The following is a 14,020-nucleotide window of genomic DNA, read 5'->3' on the forward strand; positions in this document are numbered from 1 at the left end:
GTTCCAAGAATACTTTTGTGCCCCTAAAACCCTGTAATAATGTCTGTGCTCATAGTAAATCCACATTCTGACTCGAGTGAACAAAGACATTTTTACTTTTTTTTTGGTTTGTTTTTTTGTCATTTTGGAGATGAACGAAGATCTCAAGGATTGTAATGACTTTAGGGTAATAATTTACAACCTAAGTGTCATTTTTGGGTGAACTAATGCTTTGACATTTGGACATTCAGAATGTTAACTGGAGACCGCTCTGGTTCACTGGTGAATATTAACTTTGAGGCTTCCACATGTTGGTTGTGATCTAAACATGTCAAATCTGCAAAAACAGCTGAGAGTCATGTGGATTTGTGAAGAAACTCGTGCAATAATGGCTTGTATGCGTGGTTTTCTAACAGGAAGTGAAAATAAAATCTAAAATGCTTTTTGTGTCTAAAAAAATATCAAATCCATTATCCCAGCATTTCTGTGCTAGATTAGATTAAATGGAATATGGAAGTACAAAATAAAAAGATGTTTTCTGAAACGAGCTTTATTGCTGTTTAATTCTGAAAAAAAGGACATTATTTCATACAGGTTTGACGCACTGTATTACACCTGAAAGACAAACATCATAAGGCAACGGTAGGGAGTTTAACAGCAGGATAAAGCTTGAAGTGTTCTTAAATGCATTTTCCTCGACCCCTTGCATCCTCACAGTGGCTGAAAACGTATCTGTGACTCAAAGCAGCTGTATAGTATTTTCACAAATCCTTAGAAAGCCTCTAAAGCAGTGTTTTGAGCTATTTTTGTTAATACTGCATGAGGAGATAAATAACCATAATGATTTAATGTGGGTTTCATGAACTGCTGGGACATTTGTCAGAAGTGAAAAATGTTAATGATGCAGGGTACTTACTATAACGACAGCATAAACTTGTTAGCCATGAAGGGCCTACTGAAGAAAATTTAAAAAAATTATGTTTAATGTTCCAAAAGTCTATCTATTAATGCTTAAATGCAAGACTATTTAGTATATAACAGTGGATTGACTATGCTTAGCTTTATGCTGATGTCATAAATACAATAAATCCTGAGTAATAGAAATCGCCCTCAATTCTAGGAGCAAAGTTTATATGATTATTAATTATTATTTTAGCGCAGCTGATGTATTTTCAGTGTTATTTAAAGCCACTTATGCTGTCGACTTCCATTATGCAGTACTAGTAATTCACTCCAAATGTTCATTAAAAGGATAGTTCACTCCAAAAATCAAAATGATCATTTACTCTCCCTCAAATGTTTCCCAAAACTTTCTTTTTATGTTGAACACAAATGAAGATATTTTGAAGAATGTTGTCAACGGTAGCCATTGACTTCTATAATAGGAAAAATAAACACTATAGATGTAAACGGCTAGTGGTTCCCAACATTCTTCAAATCATCTTTAGTAAATGACAGCATTTTCATTTTATAAGAACAATCTAATTAAACTGTGGTCATATTTGCTGTTGTCTGGTGAATTTTCATTGACAAAATCCAGTACTTTCAATAGGAATCCACACAATGGAAGTGAAGATTTTTTTTTTTTAACAAGTGAAATCTCACCAAAATGTTGCTATTTTGTCCAAACCTTTAAAGCTCTATTGTATCCCAATGTAAATTACATTCTTTTCCCAAAATATATCCCCAACAGGAATTAGACCAGCTACATGCATATATTAAGAATATGAAGGAAACACTGGCCTCTGAGGGGTAAACAGTTGTGTTGTGGTGTAATTATTTGAAACACCTACTTATTACAGGCGATAAAAGACTTTTAAACTAGTGTTCTACTTCTTTTGTGGCTCTTTTTTGTCCGTTTTTGCCCCATCTGGTTTCTCTTGACTTGGGCATCCCTCGAGAAAGCGCAGAATCTTTTCTATTGTGGCTTCTTGATACTCATGGGACCACCTGTGAAGAGATTTGCATTCATTACCTCTACAATTAAATTAGCGCAAGTGTCATTAAAAGCTATCATTGATCTGGTAACTGCCAGTTACAAGAGTGGTATGTATTAAGTGTCAAAAAGTAACAACAACAGGTTGTTTAGTCAATCAGAGTGTTGACTCACTTAATGCCATTAAATTTTAGAATGGTGCTCATGTCCTCCGGCAGAGAGGTTGGATCAGGCCACACAAAGTTATCAGTTACAGGAACAATGTTCTTCTTTCCATTCAGAGCGGTGACGATCTCCTGTGGAAAACAAAATATTTAGCTTTGCATGGCAGATTGATGATACAAAGATATACAATAACACATTTTGAGGTGTGTTGGCGTCAGGAATGTTTTGATGTATTCTGAGAAAATATTCATCGGTTATAAAATAGGGGTTTAATGACTAATGATGGAAGCCTTTGAGAGTGTGTAAGTTGTTGGTAACTTGACACTGGAACTATCAGAATTCTATAACTACTAGAATTACCATAGCGGTCAGAATGTAAACATTCTCGTAAAAGACGTCATATTGTTGCGTCATATTTACATTCAAAGCTTCTATTGAGATATTAAAATTAAGCCTTGAAAGTCTGACATCATATTAAATTAAGTCATCACCCTAAATTTTTTTTTTTTAGCAATACAGTCTATAAATCTAGTTAGGCTACTAGAGCACCCATGAATGTCCGCGACAACTAAAATGCATGTGGTCATTTTGATTGCTATGGAAGTTCGAGGTAGAAAACAAATCTAACTCTTTTGTATTTTGTAATTTAATTAATGTTAGAAGGAAATATACACATATTTAGTAATGTCAGGGAATTATAGATGTGTGTTTTATTTCAACTAAGTTCAGGGTTTCTGCAGGGTCTTAAAAAGTCTTAAATCTCAAAATCTAAATTTTAGGCCTTAAAAAGTCTTAAATTTACTGAAATATTGGGCTTTATTTTGACGGTCCATGCGCAAAACGCAGGGCGCAAACGCCTTCAGGGCGTGTCAGGATGCGTTTTTGCTAATTTAAGGACAAGAAATCAGCCTTGCGCCACGCCGTATGTTCTAAAAGGGTTGAGTTCATTTTCTTAATGAGTTATAGGTGTGTTTTGAGAATAAACCAATTAGAGTCTCATCTCCCATTCTCTTTAAGAGTCAGCTGCGTCGCGCCAAGAACGCATTTGCTATTTACAGGACGCAAAGTAAGTCTAAGTGGAAAAAATGAGCATTTCACAAGCAAACAGTAAACAGTTTTTTTACAGAAAACTGTTAAATAGAGCATCTACTGCGTGAGAATGAGAGATAATGGATCACTTTCGCTCTTGGATAGGGAAACCTTTACGCACAGACATCAATTAGTCTATAAATAAATACTTTTGTTTGTTAAGCGCAAATATTCGTTTCAAAACTATTTCTAAATTCAGTTCTAATTTCCAGCAAACGAATAAATGAATAATAATAGCAAAATGTGCCCAAAAACCTGAGTTATATCCTAAAACACATGCTGTGCCCCATATGGTCTAAAACCTGACAGGTGGGCAAATCTAAGCTTGTTTTTAATAAAACAAATATAAATATGGATATAATAAATAATACTGCTAATAATAATAACATTATACAAAAAGCAAATTGGTATGAATGAACTGAAAAAGCCTCCCGAGATGAAGAAGACATAAAAGCAGTGGTTTTTCATATTTATGTAGGCTAGAAAATAATATGTTTTGTAATATTTAATCCTTTATATTTATATTCTATATCTATTCTTATTATGTACTATATATATCCTTAATATTTACATTTTTTCATATGAAAAGATATTTGCCTATTGCTCTCTTGTGCGTATTAAGCAGTGTGTAAGCGAGGCGCAACTCTGCGCCGGAGTTTAGACTGGGTTAGCTTTGGTCTAATGAAGAATCAATTATAGATTCTCAAAATAGCAACGCGCCAGCAGTGCGCCTCAGAACGCCTTCCTTTTTAGACCAGAACGCCTATGGGCGCAAAAATGAGCGCTAATGCATTTTCTATTTAAACAGCGTAGCGCAACGCCTCAAAACGACTCTTGCGCCAAGCTGAAACTACCAAAAGACTATTGCGCCGTGCCTTGCGCCACACTGCGCCGGGTGTATGATAGGGCCCATTGTGTTGTTGGTCTTGAATCTTTTTTAAACAGGTCTTAATTTTCCTTTGTTCATGTATTGCTACCAAATCTGGCCAAAACCCATACAATCACCAACAATCATCTGAATAAAACTTTAAACTTTTTATTTAAAAAAGTCATTTTTACTCTCTTTATCATAATGGTTTAATTTTTTACCTTACAGTAACATCTGTTTATTAGTTCTCCTTGTATTTACTGCTGGACACCGACCTGGACAGATTGTAGATTTAGTTTATTATAGTTTTGAAAACTTTTAAAACATTTGTTCATTTTTTAAAATTATTTTAAAGAAAGTTTATGTTGGAAAAAAGTGTTTGAATACAAGTAAAGCTTGCTTGTTTTAACAAAATATTTAAAATATTTAGCTAAGAGATAAAATCTAAAATATTTATATTTTTATCATAAATGTATTTTTGTATTATTAAATGTATTAAATTATATATATTTTTGATGGGCAAATAAAAATCTTTTCCATCTGGGCCATTTCCATTTAGCCTTTAGCTCTTTATGGGTCTAAAATTTCATTCATAATGGTCTTAAAAATGTCTTAAGAGTCTTAAATTTAACTCTCTAAGTTATCAAATTGCAAAAAATATAACGTTAATATAGTATACCATATAGTGTTAATATATGGAGATTTCTGCATCTAACCTTATGAACCCAGTCCTTCATAGCCACGTCACCCATGCATTTGTCCAAAGCATTGGCAGACAGCACTAAAATGAAGTTGCGTGCTCTCTGGACGCTTGTGATCAGCTTCTCCTCAAACCTGCCTGCTTCCAGCTTCTCCACGTCGATGAAGACACTGAAGCCACGTAACTGTAAGTGCACCTTTAGCAAGCTGCAGAGAAACAGAAGAGACAGTCCTTTATCCTCTGCATTTCAATTTATTTTATGAACCAATTAACAATTAAAGGGTTGTCCAATATTATATCATATTTAAAAATGTGTAATGTAGCTGTGTTAACATAAACAACATCTCTGAATGTAATATGCTCAAGGTTCAATACAAAGGGAGCCTTTGTCTTTTACAGAGTTAGCTTAGCAAAGCCTACAGCGAACGAAGTTTGGGGACTACAAAAAAAACATCCGGGTAATTGATGTCATAATCCCCATGCAGCGAAGGGGCGTGGCTGGAGGCGCTGTAATGTTATAGCACAGAAAGCTAAAATGCAGTCCAAACGCTGCTATTTCACAGAGCTTCTTCTGTTTCTGTATTTTGGGCTTGCAAAGGACACAACACAAAGACAGAAGTGTTTGTAGTTTAATTTTAATTATGTTCCAGAGAATATTTAAAAAAAGATATAGCTAACATTTGAGAGGTCATTTACAGTTACACTGACTGACAGTATTTACACAGCAGAGGCAAAGCATGTGCTAGTAGAGGTGTGACGCTGCCATCATGTTAGCTGGCCAATCAGAAGCTCTTGAGGGCAGGCTTTTGGAGGAATTAAGAAATATGACATATGTCATATTTTTTCGTGTTAGCAGATTAGCTGTATATAATCAAATAAGATATATATAACAAATAATGTAATTTTTACAAATGAAGCGTGAGCACACATTGCTTTGCACCATGTAAACACAACCAAGCCTTAAAAATTCACTCTGGACCACCCCTTTAAGACTTTCAGGATCACCCAAATCCTTTCAGAAGACTCAGAAACCTGTTTTAGTCTACACAGAAGGCTTACTCTGTTTTTGTTGATACTAACATTAATAAATAAGGAGGATGTGCTTTTTTTGTTTGTTGGATCTATACTGACAAAATCTGTAGTTTCTTATTCTCCATTACATTATGTATAGTCTTGTTAAATACAAAAACAAGTTAACCGATAAACAACTAATAATAAAATTCAACACAATTATTTATAAATAACAAAAGCGTAATATTTTTCCACCTCAGAGCAAAACTGGTGTATATATATATATATATATATATATATATATATATATATATATATATATATATATATATATATATATATATATAAAATATAAAGCTAATTTTATATTATATAATTATATAAGCCATTTTGAATGAATCACTTTATCACTTAGCAGAGCAGGAACTCCCTCCTTTTAATTTTTTTTTCCTTTTACAGATATTTCCCAGTATGTTTAAGATTTACCATAGCAAAAAAATTTCACATTATTTCCTGTAATATTTTTTCTTCTTTTGGAAAATATCTTTTTTCTTTTAGTTTGCCTGGAAAGAAATGTTTGAAACATTTTTACTTAAAGTCAATAACAACAAAACACTATAAATCAATGACTTACCTGAATAACCTAACATAGATATGGCAAAAATAAAAGAAATTAGTTATTAGAAATATTTTTTTAAATGTTGGGAAAAACTTCTTAAACAGCACTTGGGAAATATTTTTCAACGAATTTAAATTTCACAGGACAGCTTGTACTTTAACTGTATATATGGCAATAAAATGGGTAATCTAAGGTGCTATTATTAAAAAAAAAAGTTTTCATGTTACCCCTGTGTCAGTGTGTGTTTACACCGGATACTTTGGTTTCCTCCAACAGCCCAAAGACATGCATGTTAGGTCAATTGAAGATACCGAATTGTCTTTTAAGATGATCATATATGAATTAACTGGTTCTTATCATCAATATAGACAAAGATGCTGAAACGGCGTAAGTAAATAAATTAATGTACATGTAAAGCATGCTGAAGCATGTTATGTGTGATCTGACCTGGCAAGCTGTGAACCCGTAGTGCGTCGGTAACTGATGAACACATCAGGGCCCTTAGGCTGGGAATCGGTTAAGCAGGGTTTAGATGGGCGTCGGGCAGCAGAAAGGATCTTGGCACGATGGATGCCATTCTCTACATGGCAGTCAGTCAGCAGCTGTTGGTCTGTGATGTGGACTATATTGTTTCGATCAACTCCTGACTGAACCAGGCCGTAGGTGTATTGGCGGAACCGAGGGTCTGCATCAGCCAGCCAGTCTGCCAGGTTATTGGGGTCACATGTGGAGTAATTGGCGTAGGTTTTCAGCACACGTAGATCTCGAAGAAACCTGTAGAGAGGGTGAGATGGAACTGTTTCAATAATAATAAATGTTTTCGTTTTGGATGATTGTAATTGGATTTTGTGTGGCTGTCAGTCACTAGTGTGGATAATAATTCTATGTATAGTAAGTTTGATCCAATAATGAATTAGAAAAATTTAAAATCTTCTTAACAGCTACCTCTGCCACTCAATTTAGTAAACATTATTAGAAGCTTATTGTTGTGAAATTATTTATTCTTTTTATTTTATTGATTTTAGATCACCGTTAACTAAAGAACTGCATGCTTTAAATGATTATACATGTAAAAAAATTTGCATAAATATGCAAGAATGTCCAACCACTGAGAAACACTAGCCTCTTGCGAGTGAGCCCAGACGTCATGCCCAGATCCTGGATCAGATCCTGTTCCGTGATATTGAGCAACAGATCTCCATCCACCTGCAGTTCCTGAGAGATGTGGTGCACAAGACTGTGTTTAAAAACTGAAGGAAACACCTGCATGATATCAACACATCTTCCAGCTTCATTTTGGTGAGCTCAACAGACCTGAAAGCGTTCAGAGAATGCACTGAAGCCAATCTGCTGCAGCCAGGTCTGCACCTCTCCACTCTTCCAGTTGGGTACAGATGACAGGATGCGCCTCGGGACCTCCTCACTCATCATTTTTAAGGCCCGCTTAGCCAGAGAGCAGACGGTGGCATTACTGGAGTACATGACGATCCTCTTTAGACTCTGAACAGCACCAATCTCCTGAAATATCTAAACAAAGATCCAAGAAAATATTACATGAAACATATATCAGCATTATTTAAATAAAATCTTTTTTACTAATTATAATTTAATCAAATAAAATCGCTTTATTATTTCTGAAACATCAAATTTGCTGCATAAATATGCAACTGATGTAATTATAATATAATTACATTATAACTAATGTAAAAGGTAATTATTTCTTTGGTTTATTAATGTAAATATGTAAATTATGTACCATCATTAGGGCACAATGTGGGTTTATTGGGTTTAACTAGTGTAAAACAACATTTAAATGTTTTAAATTTTTAATTTGGTAGTTGTTAAAAAGTTAGCAACTTAAATGTCTATCTATTTTTAATCATGTTAAAAATTACGAAAAAAAATCTTGTTTTACAATAGTTTAGGCCAGTGTTCTCAACCATGTTCCTGTAGAACCACCAGCACTGCATGTTTTGGATCTCTTTTTGTCTGTCACACCCATTACTGGTATTTCAGTCTCTGGCTGTGTCCGAAACAGCCTACTACTCAGTAGGTACTGTATTTGAATTTAAACGTACTACTCGGCCATTTAAAAAGTATGTTCTATACAGTGTGAATGTGAGCAGTATGAATGGAATTTGGACGTACTATATCTGCCATTTTGTCATTGTCACATGAACTACACACATCAGTTTCATCGCTTCACTCCAATTCATGAATTCTCTCGCGAGGCACCATGGGATAGCACAGCATGCAGGAGACATGCACTTTAGAATCTCACCGAAAGTAATAGGTCATCCAGGTATTTCTCGCGTACTGATTTTCGAATTCTATGAATTCAGACATACTACTCGGCTCGCATACTGTTTTTAGCGTACTATATAGTATGGAAGTATGCAGTTTCGGACGCAGCCTCTGCTAATGTGCTGATGATCTGAATCAGGTGTGTTTGGTTAAGGAGACTTGGAAAATGTGCAGAGCTGATGGTCCTCCAGGAACGTGGTTGAGAAACACTGGTTTAGGCTATCTCTGAGGGCCAAAAAAGCCCTGATTGTAATTATTATCATAAATATACACTTGAAATCTAAAATATTAGCCCTGTGAAAATGTCATTCTTTTTTAAAAAAACATTTCCCTAGTAAATATTTCCTAATAGGGATGCTCCGATCAGGATTCCTGAAGCTGATACAGAGTAGCGATTCCTCGTCATTGTGATCAATACAGAGTACTGATTCTGATGCTTCAAGCTGTATAATGCAATAAGCAACGTTTCCCTCCACGTATATTACTAAGTGGAGATCTCTACTTTCCTAAGAGAATAAATGAAGGATGTTGCATTTAATCCCTTAAACATGTCTCTTATAACAGTTTATTGTAAACATGTCATTGTCAGAAGCAGCTTTGCATAAAAAAGTACACAAGACAGATAAAAATTTGGTAAGAAAAATTGCTAAAAATGCCATTTGGAAATACTGCAAATGTGGGAAGGAGAATCCAACCAGTTTCAATGAAGAAAAAGTTTGTAGCGCATATTTGATGTGTAAGAAGTTCAAATGGATCTTCCTCTGCTTGTAAACACTTAAATGAACACTTGCAATTGGTCAGTGTGAACAGCCAGATTAGAGAGTACCAATCAAGTCATAAAATGTGATTATCGGCTGATACCGATCTCCGGCCAATCAATCGGAGCATCCCTATTACCTAACATTTTTTTTTTCTGAAGAAGAAAGCTGAAACTAACTGGATTTTCATTCATTCATTCATTTTCTTGTCGGCATAGTCCCTTCATTAATCCGGGATCGCCACAGCGGAATGCACCGCCAACTTATCCAGCAAGTTTTTATGCAGCAGATGCCCTTAAAGCCGCAACCTATCTCTGGGAAACATCCACACTAACACTCATACACTAATGACAATTTAGCCTACCCAATTCACCTGTACCGCATGTCTTTGGACTGTGGGGGAAACCGGAGCACCCGGAGGAAACCCACGCTAACGCAGGGAGAACATGCAAACTCCACACAGAAACGCCAACTGAGCCGAAGCTCGAACCAGCGACCCAGCAACCTTCTTGCTGTGAGGCGACAGCACTACCTACTGCGCCACTGCGTCGCCCTAACTGTGTTTTTTAAATATAATTAACTCTGTCTTTGTACTCTTAATCTATAATTAAAGCAAATTATTTTTAGAATTTGTATGCTTGTTAATATATATAAAAACATTTTATTTTATTTGTATCTAAAATTATTAATAGCTTGTACTGTTATACAGATTATATATACTGTCAAGAATAGCACCAAAATGAAAACCTAGAAATCTTGTAGAGTCTAGTTTCTGCCTGACCTTGGTATTACGTTGTCGTGATTTGATGCTAGTCTCCACACACAGGTAAAAAGCAGCGATGCATTTGCCCTCCAGACGTGTGCCATCCAGCAGAGGCAGCAGGTGTTGCAGATCTGCAGCCGTTCTGCCCTGCATGCTGTCTGCGCTGTCCAGCATGTTACGCGCAAACTCATCCGGGTCTAACGACGCAATAAAGGGCTCCACCAGCTCCAGAGTGCCAGACTTCACTACTTCTTTCTCCATCTCTCTATTAGCAGCCAGCACAGCCACCGCCAGACAGGCATGAAAGCGGATCAGCTCGTCCTCTTTGGAGAACGCCAGAGGAAACAGCCATTCTGCCGCCTGCTTCTCGATCATTAGACGCTGGCATCGGTGGCCGCCGTACATGGCACAGTTTGACAGGGCGACAGCACAGTGTCGCAGGACGGTGGGGTCTGTGCCACGGCACCAGTACAGGATGGTGTCCAGCGCCCCATTGGTGATGAGCTGTGCAGATGTTTCCTCTGTGTGTTTAAACATGTGCTCAAGGATGCCAGACACGCTCCGTGCCAGCTGGGCATCCTCCTGCTCACGGGTCAGGTTCAGGATGACGCCGAGCCCCATACGTGCAACATAATCCCTGGAGAAAATGTTCATATACAATTACTGAGATGCATATGCAATAATTCTGATGTAAGCTTTTAATCCAACAACAAACTAACTATATATAATATAATATAATATAATATAATCACACCAGATGGCCCCTACAAATGAATGATACATGACTTTTGAATTTACTTTTTACTGTAATCGCAATAGGATTTTTATTGGACACATGAATTGATCTTATGCTCACAAAAATAGCAACACTCAAAATGTACTAAAATTTTTCAAACTGTGTCCGTCTTTGAAATGTTTTTTTAATACTTTTAAAGGCCCACATGAACAAAAACCACACTTCCTCTGAAACGTTCCTCACCTGTTTTCTGACACCAGTATCTGTTCAAGCAGTTTGGCAGACTCGTATGTGATTTCCACAGCAGGAGTCTGCATCAACTGCAAGAGCAGCTCCAAACCGCCATCCAGCCGGATTCTGTTGCAGATCTCCTCCGCTACCCGTCGGCCCACTGTGGGCAAGACCCAGGCCTCCTCAACCAGCTGGAAAGTCTCAGCAATGGCCCGGCGGGTCTCTTCCAAGTCCCCCGTGTCTTTGGAAGACCTCAGTGTTCTGATAGCAGAGCGCAACGCGGGGAGAGAGCCGTCCAACACGGCCTGGACGTCGGTGCTGATCCCCGGGGACACAGCCCTGGGGTCGGGGGCCGTCCTGCGGTTGTGCAGCCGACTACTGACATATTCGGGAACCGTGAGCCTGTCGGAGCTAAACATGGAGAGATAACGGCAAATCTTGCTAAGGTAAACGACGAGGGACAAAAACATCTACCAGCTGATTGTCTGTTGCTACAATCGTTCTTATGTTTCTTTGTTTATCGACTGTGACGGAAATTTAACTCATTCCCTTTATTAGCTGCACTCTTATGCGAGATAATTGATTATCAGCGACTGTTATCATCACAGCACATTATCCCGCTGATGTCAGAAACAAAATATAAACACAAATGACGTCAGAGCCTTTGTGATCAATCCACCTTCAGAAGGAGACCGCGACGGTTATTTAAAACCTAAATAGCATGCTGAATCTTGGTATTTTGAGGAAATATAGACATTCGCCGGCTTGTATTGCTGTACACTGGAAGTCGATTGTAAATTGTCAGACAAAGACGACTGTTTCCACTCTCCTTTTCCCACCCTCACAGAGTCCATTGAGAAAGCCAACTGAAGTTGTAGTTATTTGTTTTGAAAAAGCAATCTGAATGCGTTAAATTTTAAATAGTCACGCTTGTTGATAAAGGATCTTCGAGCATCCTTAGTGTCCGCTTGTAGACCCGCCCAGTGTTTGTAGATGATGTGGATGTGGAGGATCTGCCTCAGCATCACAGGCATGTGCTGTTCAGTGTTGGGTTCCCCCTGCTGGAGAAAGACGAAAACGCGCTGTTACATGATTACATTTGAGGCAACGAGTCGACTGATTTGTGCTTAGTACTAAATTGTCTAAACTAAACAATTAGGCTGTTAACCTCATAAATGCTCATTGCGGTTTCAGCCCAAATGCCATATAGCCTTTAGCCACTAATGTTAACTTATTGCAAATATTTAAAGTTTAAATAACATCAGCAGCACATTTCTGAATGCCTCTTGTTGTCAGGTGCTATATTTAATTAGGTGGCTTTCACTGCCCAGATAAAGGGCGTTTTATTAGCTTGTCACTTATAATTACTTAAAGATTTATGTTATGAAAACTTTTTTTCTGAGCTAACTGTGTTTGATCCCTGTTAACGCTAGTTCACCCAAAAACCTTTACTTGTTCAAAACCTATTTGAGTTTCTTGGGTCTGCATGCAGACCTGGTGCAGTGCAATCTGAGCTGCATCCAATGCTTTTTAATAAGCTTACCTAACCCCACCCCAAACCCTACCCAGGGGTTTGTCAGTGGCTGGATGGACGCCTTATTTTAGACTTATTTGATATTTTGTGATACTTATTTTAGATACAGTATTTGTGTTAAAGTAGCCTACTCACTGTCTATGCACACCAAACAATTATTCTACGTAACTTTCAGAACCATTGATATTATTAAAAAGATTGAGTTTTTATTTTGTATTTGCAAGAAAGAGACATTTTGGCAACTGCAACATGTTACAAAAGTAGTCAAAAACACACAAAATTTCATATTTTTTCCTGCAACTGCATTTTTAAAAGAGCCCAATTGTGCAGGAAAACTGCACCATAGCAACACTCATCTACAAACAATCACAAAAACTACCTCACTTATGAGCCACTTAAATATTCATGAGGTTTCTACAGTCAGCCTGTTTTGCTCAGTGTGTAAACTCTTTTTAATCACTGCATATAACACCCATCAGTAACATTTTTTTTATCTGTTCAGTAGTCAAAATAAGTGAAGATTAAATATAAACTAATTGTCCACAGCTGGTCCCACATTAGCTTACAGTTGATTCATAAATCAGATCATTCCTAACTCACTATAAACAACCAGATTCTTAATGCAGTATCTTTGTCTTACCCCACTCACCCCTACTCCCCCTCCGTCCTAGATAGGTGACACAGTGGCCCAGGGATTAGCACTGTTGCCCCCCAGCAAGAATGTCTCTGGTTAAAGTCCCTACTAAACCAGTCAACATTTCTGTGCAGAGTTTGCTCGTTCTCCCTGTACTCGTGTGAGTTTTCCCCGGGTTCTTTGGTTTCCTTGCACAGTCCAAAAAATACGCAACCTAAGTAAATTCAACATACCGAAATTGGCAACATAGTCAAGTTCTTAGCAAGCTGTATATCTCTCCTTAGCCATCCCTATATCTGTCATTAGCCAGAAATAAGCAGTGGAGTTCATCGAGATCTACTTGAGCTCAAACTACGATCTTGCTCTGCTAACAAGAGCGAGCCCAGGGCAGCAGGGCTCGAGGATCCTATAAGCCCAGGGCTCTCTCCCGGGAAAGCATGCCAAATGAGCTTTATTTTCAATCATTAGCTAAGTGTAAACTCTTGAAACAAATAAGTAAGCTAAACTAAAGTTTAAATTCAAATCATCAGTGAATAATGTTAGAGAATGGTGGTCTATTAATCATTCACTCTTCACAGAGGTCGACAGGGTTGTTGTCCCAAATCTTGAGCAATTCACTCTCATGTTTTTCTAAAGGAGAACCCCGCCTTATAACTTTAGAAAGTTGAAAACAAGCATTATTTGTTTTTTACT

General features: G+C 37.3%; 1 protein-coding gene across 1 annotated transcript; it reads right to left on the bottom strand.

Moving 5' to 3' along the window:
* Positions 1 to 1,713: 1,713 nt before the first annotated feature.
* sarm1 (sterile alpha and TIR motif containing 1) lies at positions 1,714 to 11,934 on the bottom strand. The gene is given in 8 exon segments (NM_001130596.1): positions 1,714 to 1,929; positions 2,090 to 2,211; positions 4,754 to 4,943; positions 6,815 to 7,141; positions 7,491 to 7,582; positions 7,682 to 7,894; positions 10,211 to 10,829; positions 11,172 to 11,934. Coding segments are annotated over 8 exon segments (2,142 nt in total). The 5' UTR covers positions 11,630 to 11,934; the 3' UTR covers positions 1,714 to 1,808.
* Between the last annotated feature and the right edge of the window lie 2,086 nt (positions 11,935 to 14,020).

Source organism: Danio rerio, chromosome 15 (genome assembly GCF_049306965.1).
Source record: "Danio rerio strain Tuebingen ecotype United States chromosome 15, GRCz12tu, whole genome shotgun sequence".
NCBI lineage: Eukaryota > Metazoa > Chordata > Actinopteri > Cypriniformes > Danionidae > Danio > Danio rerio.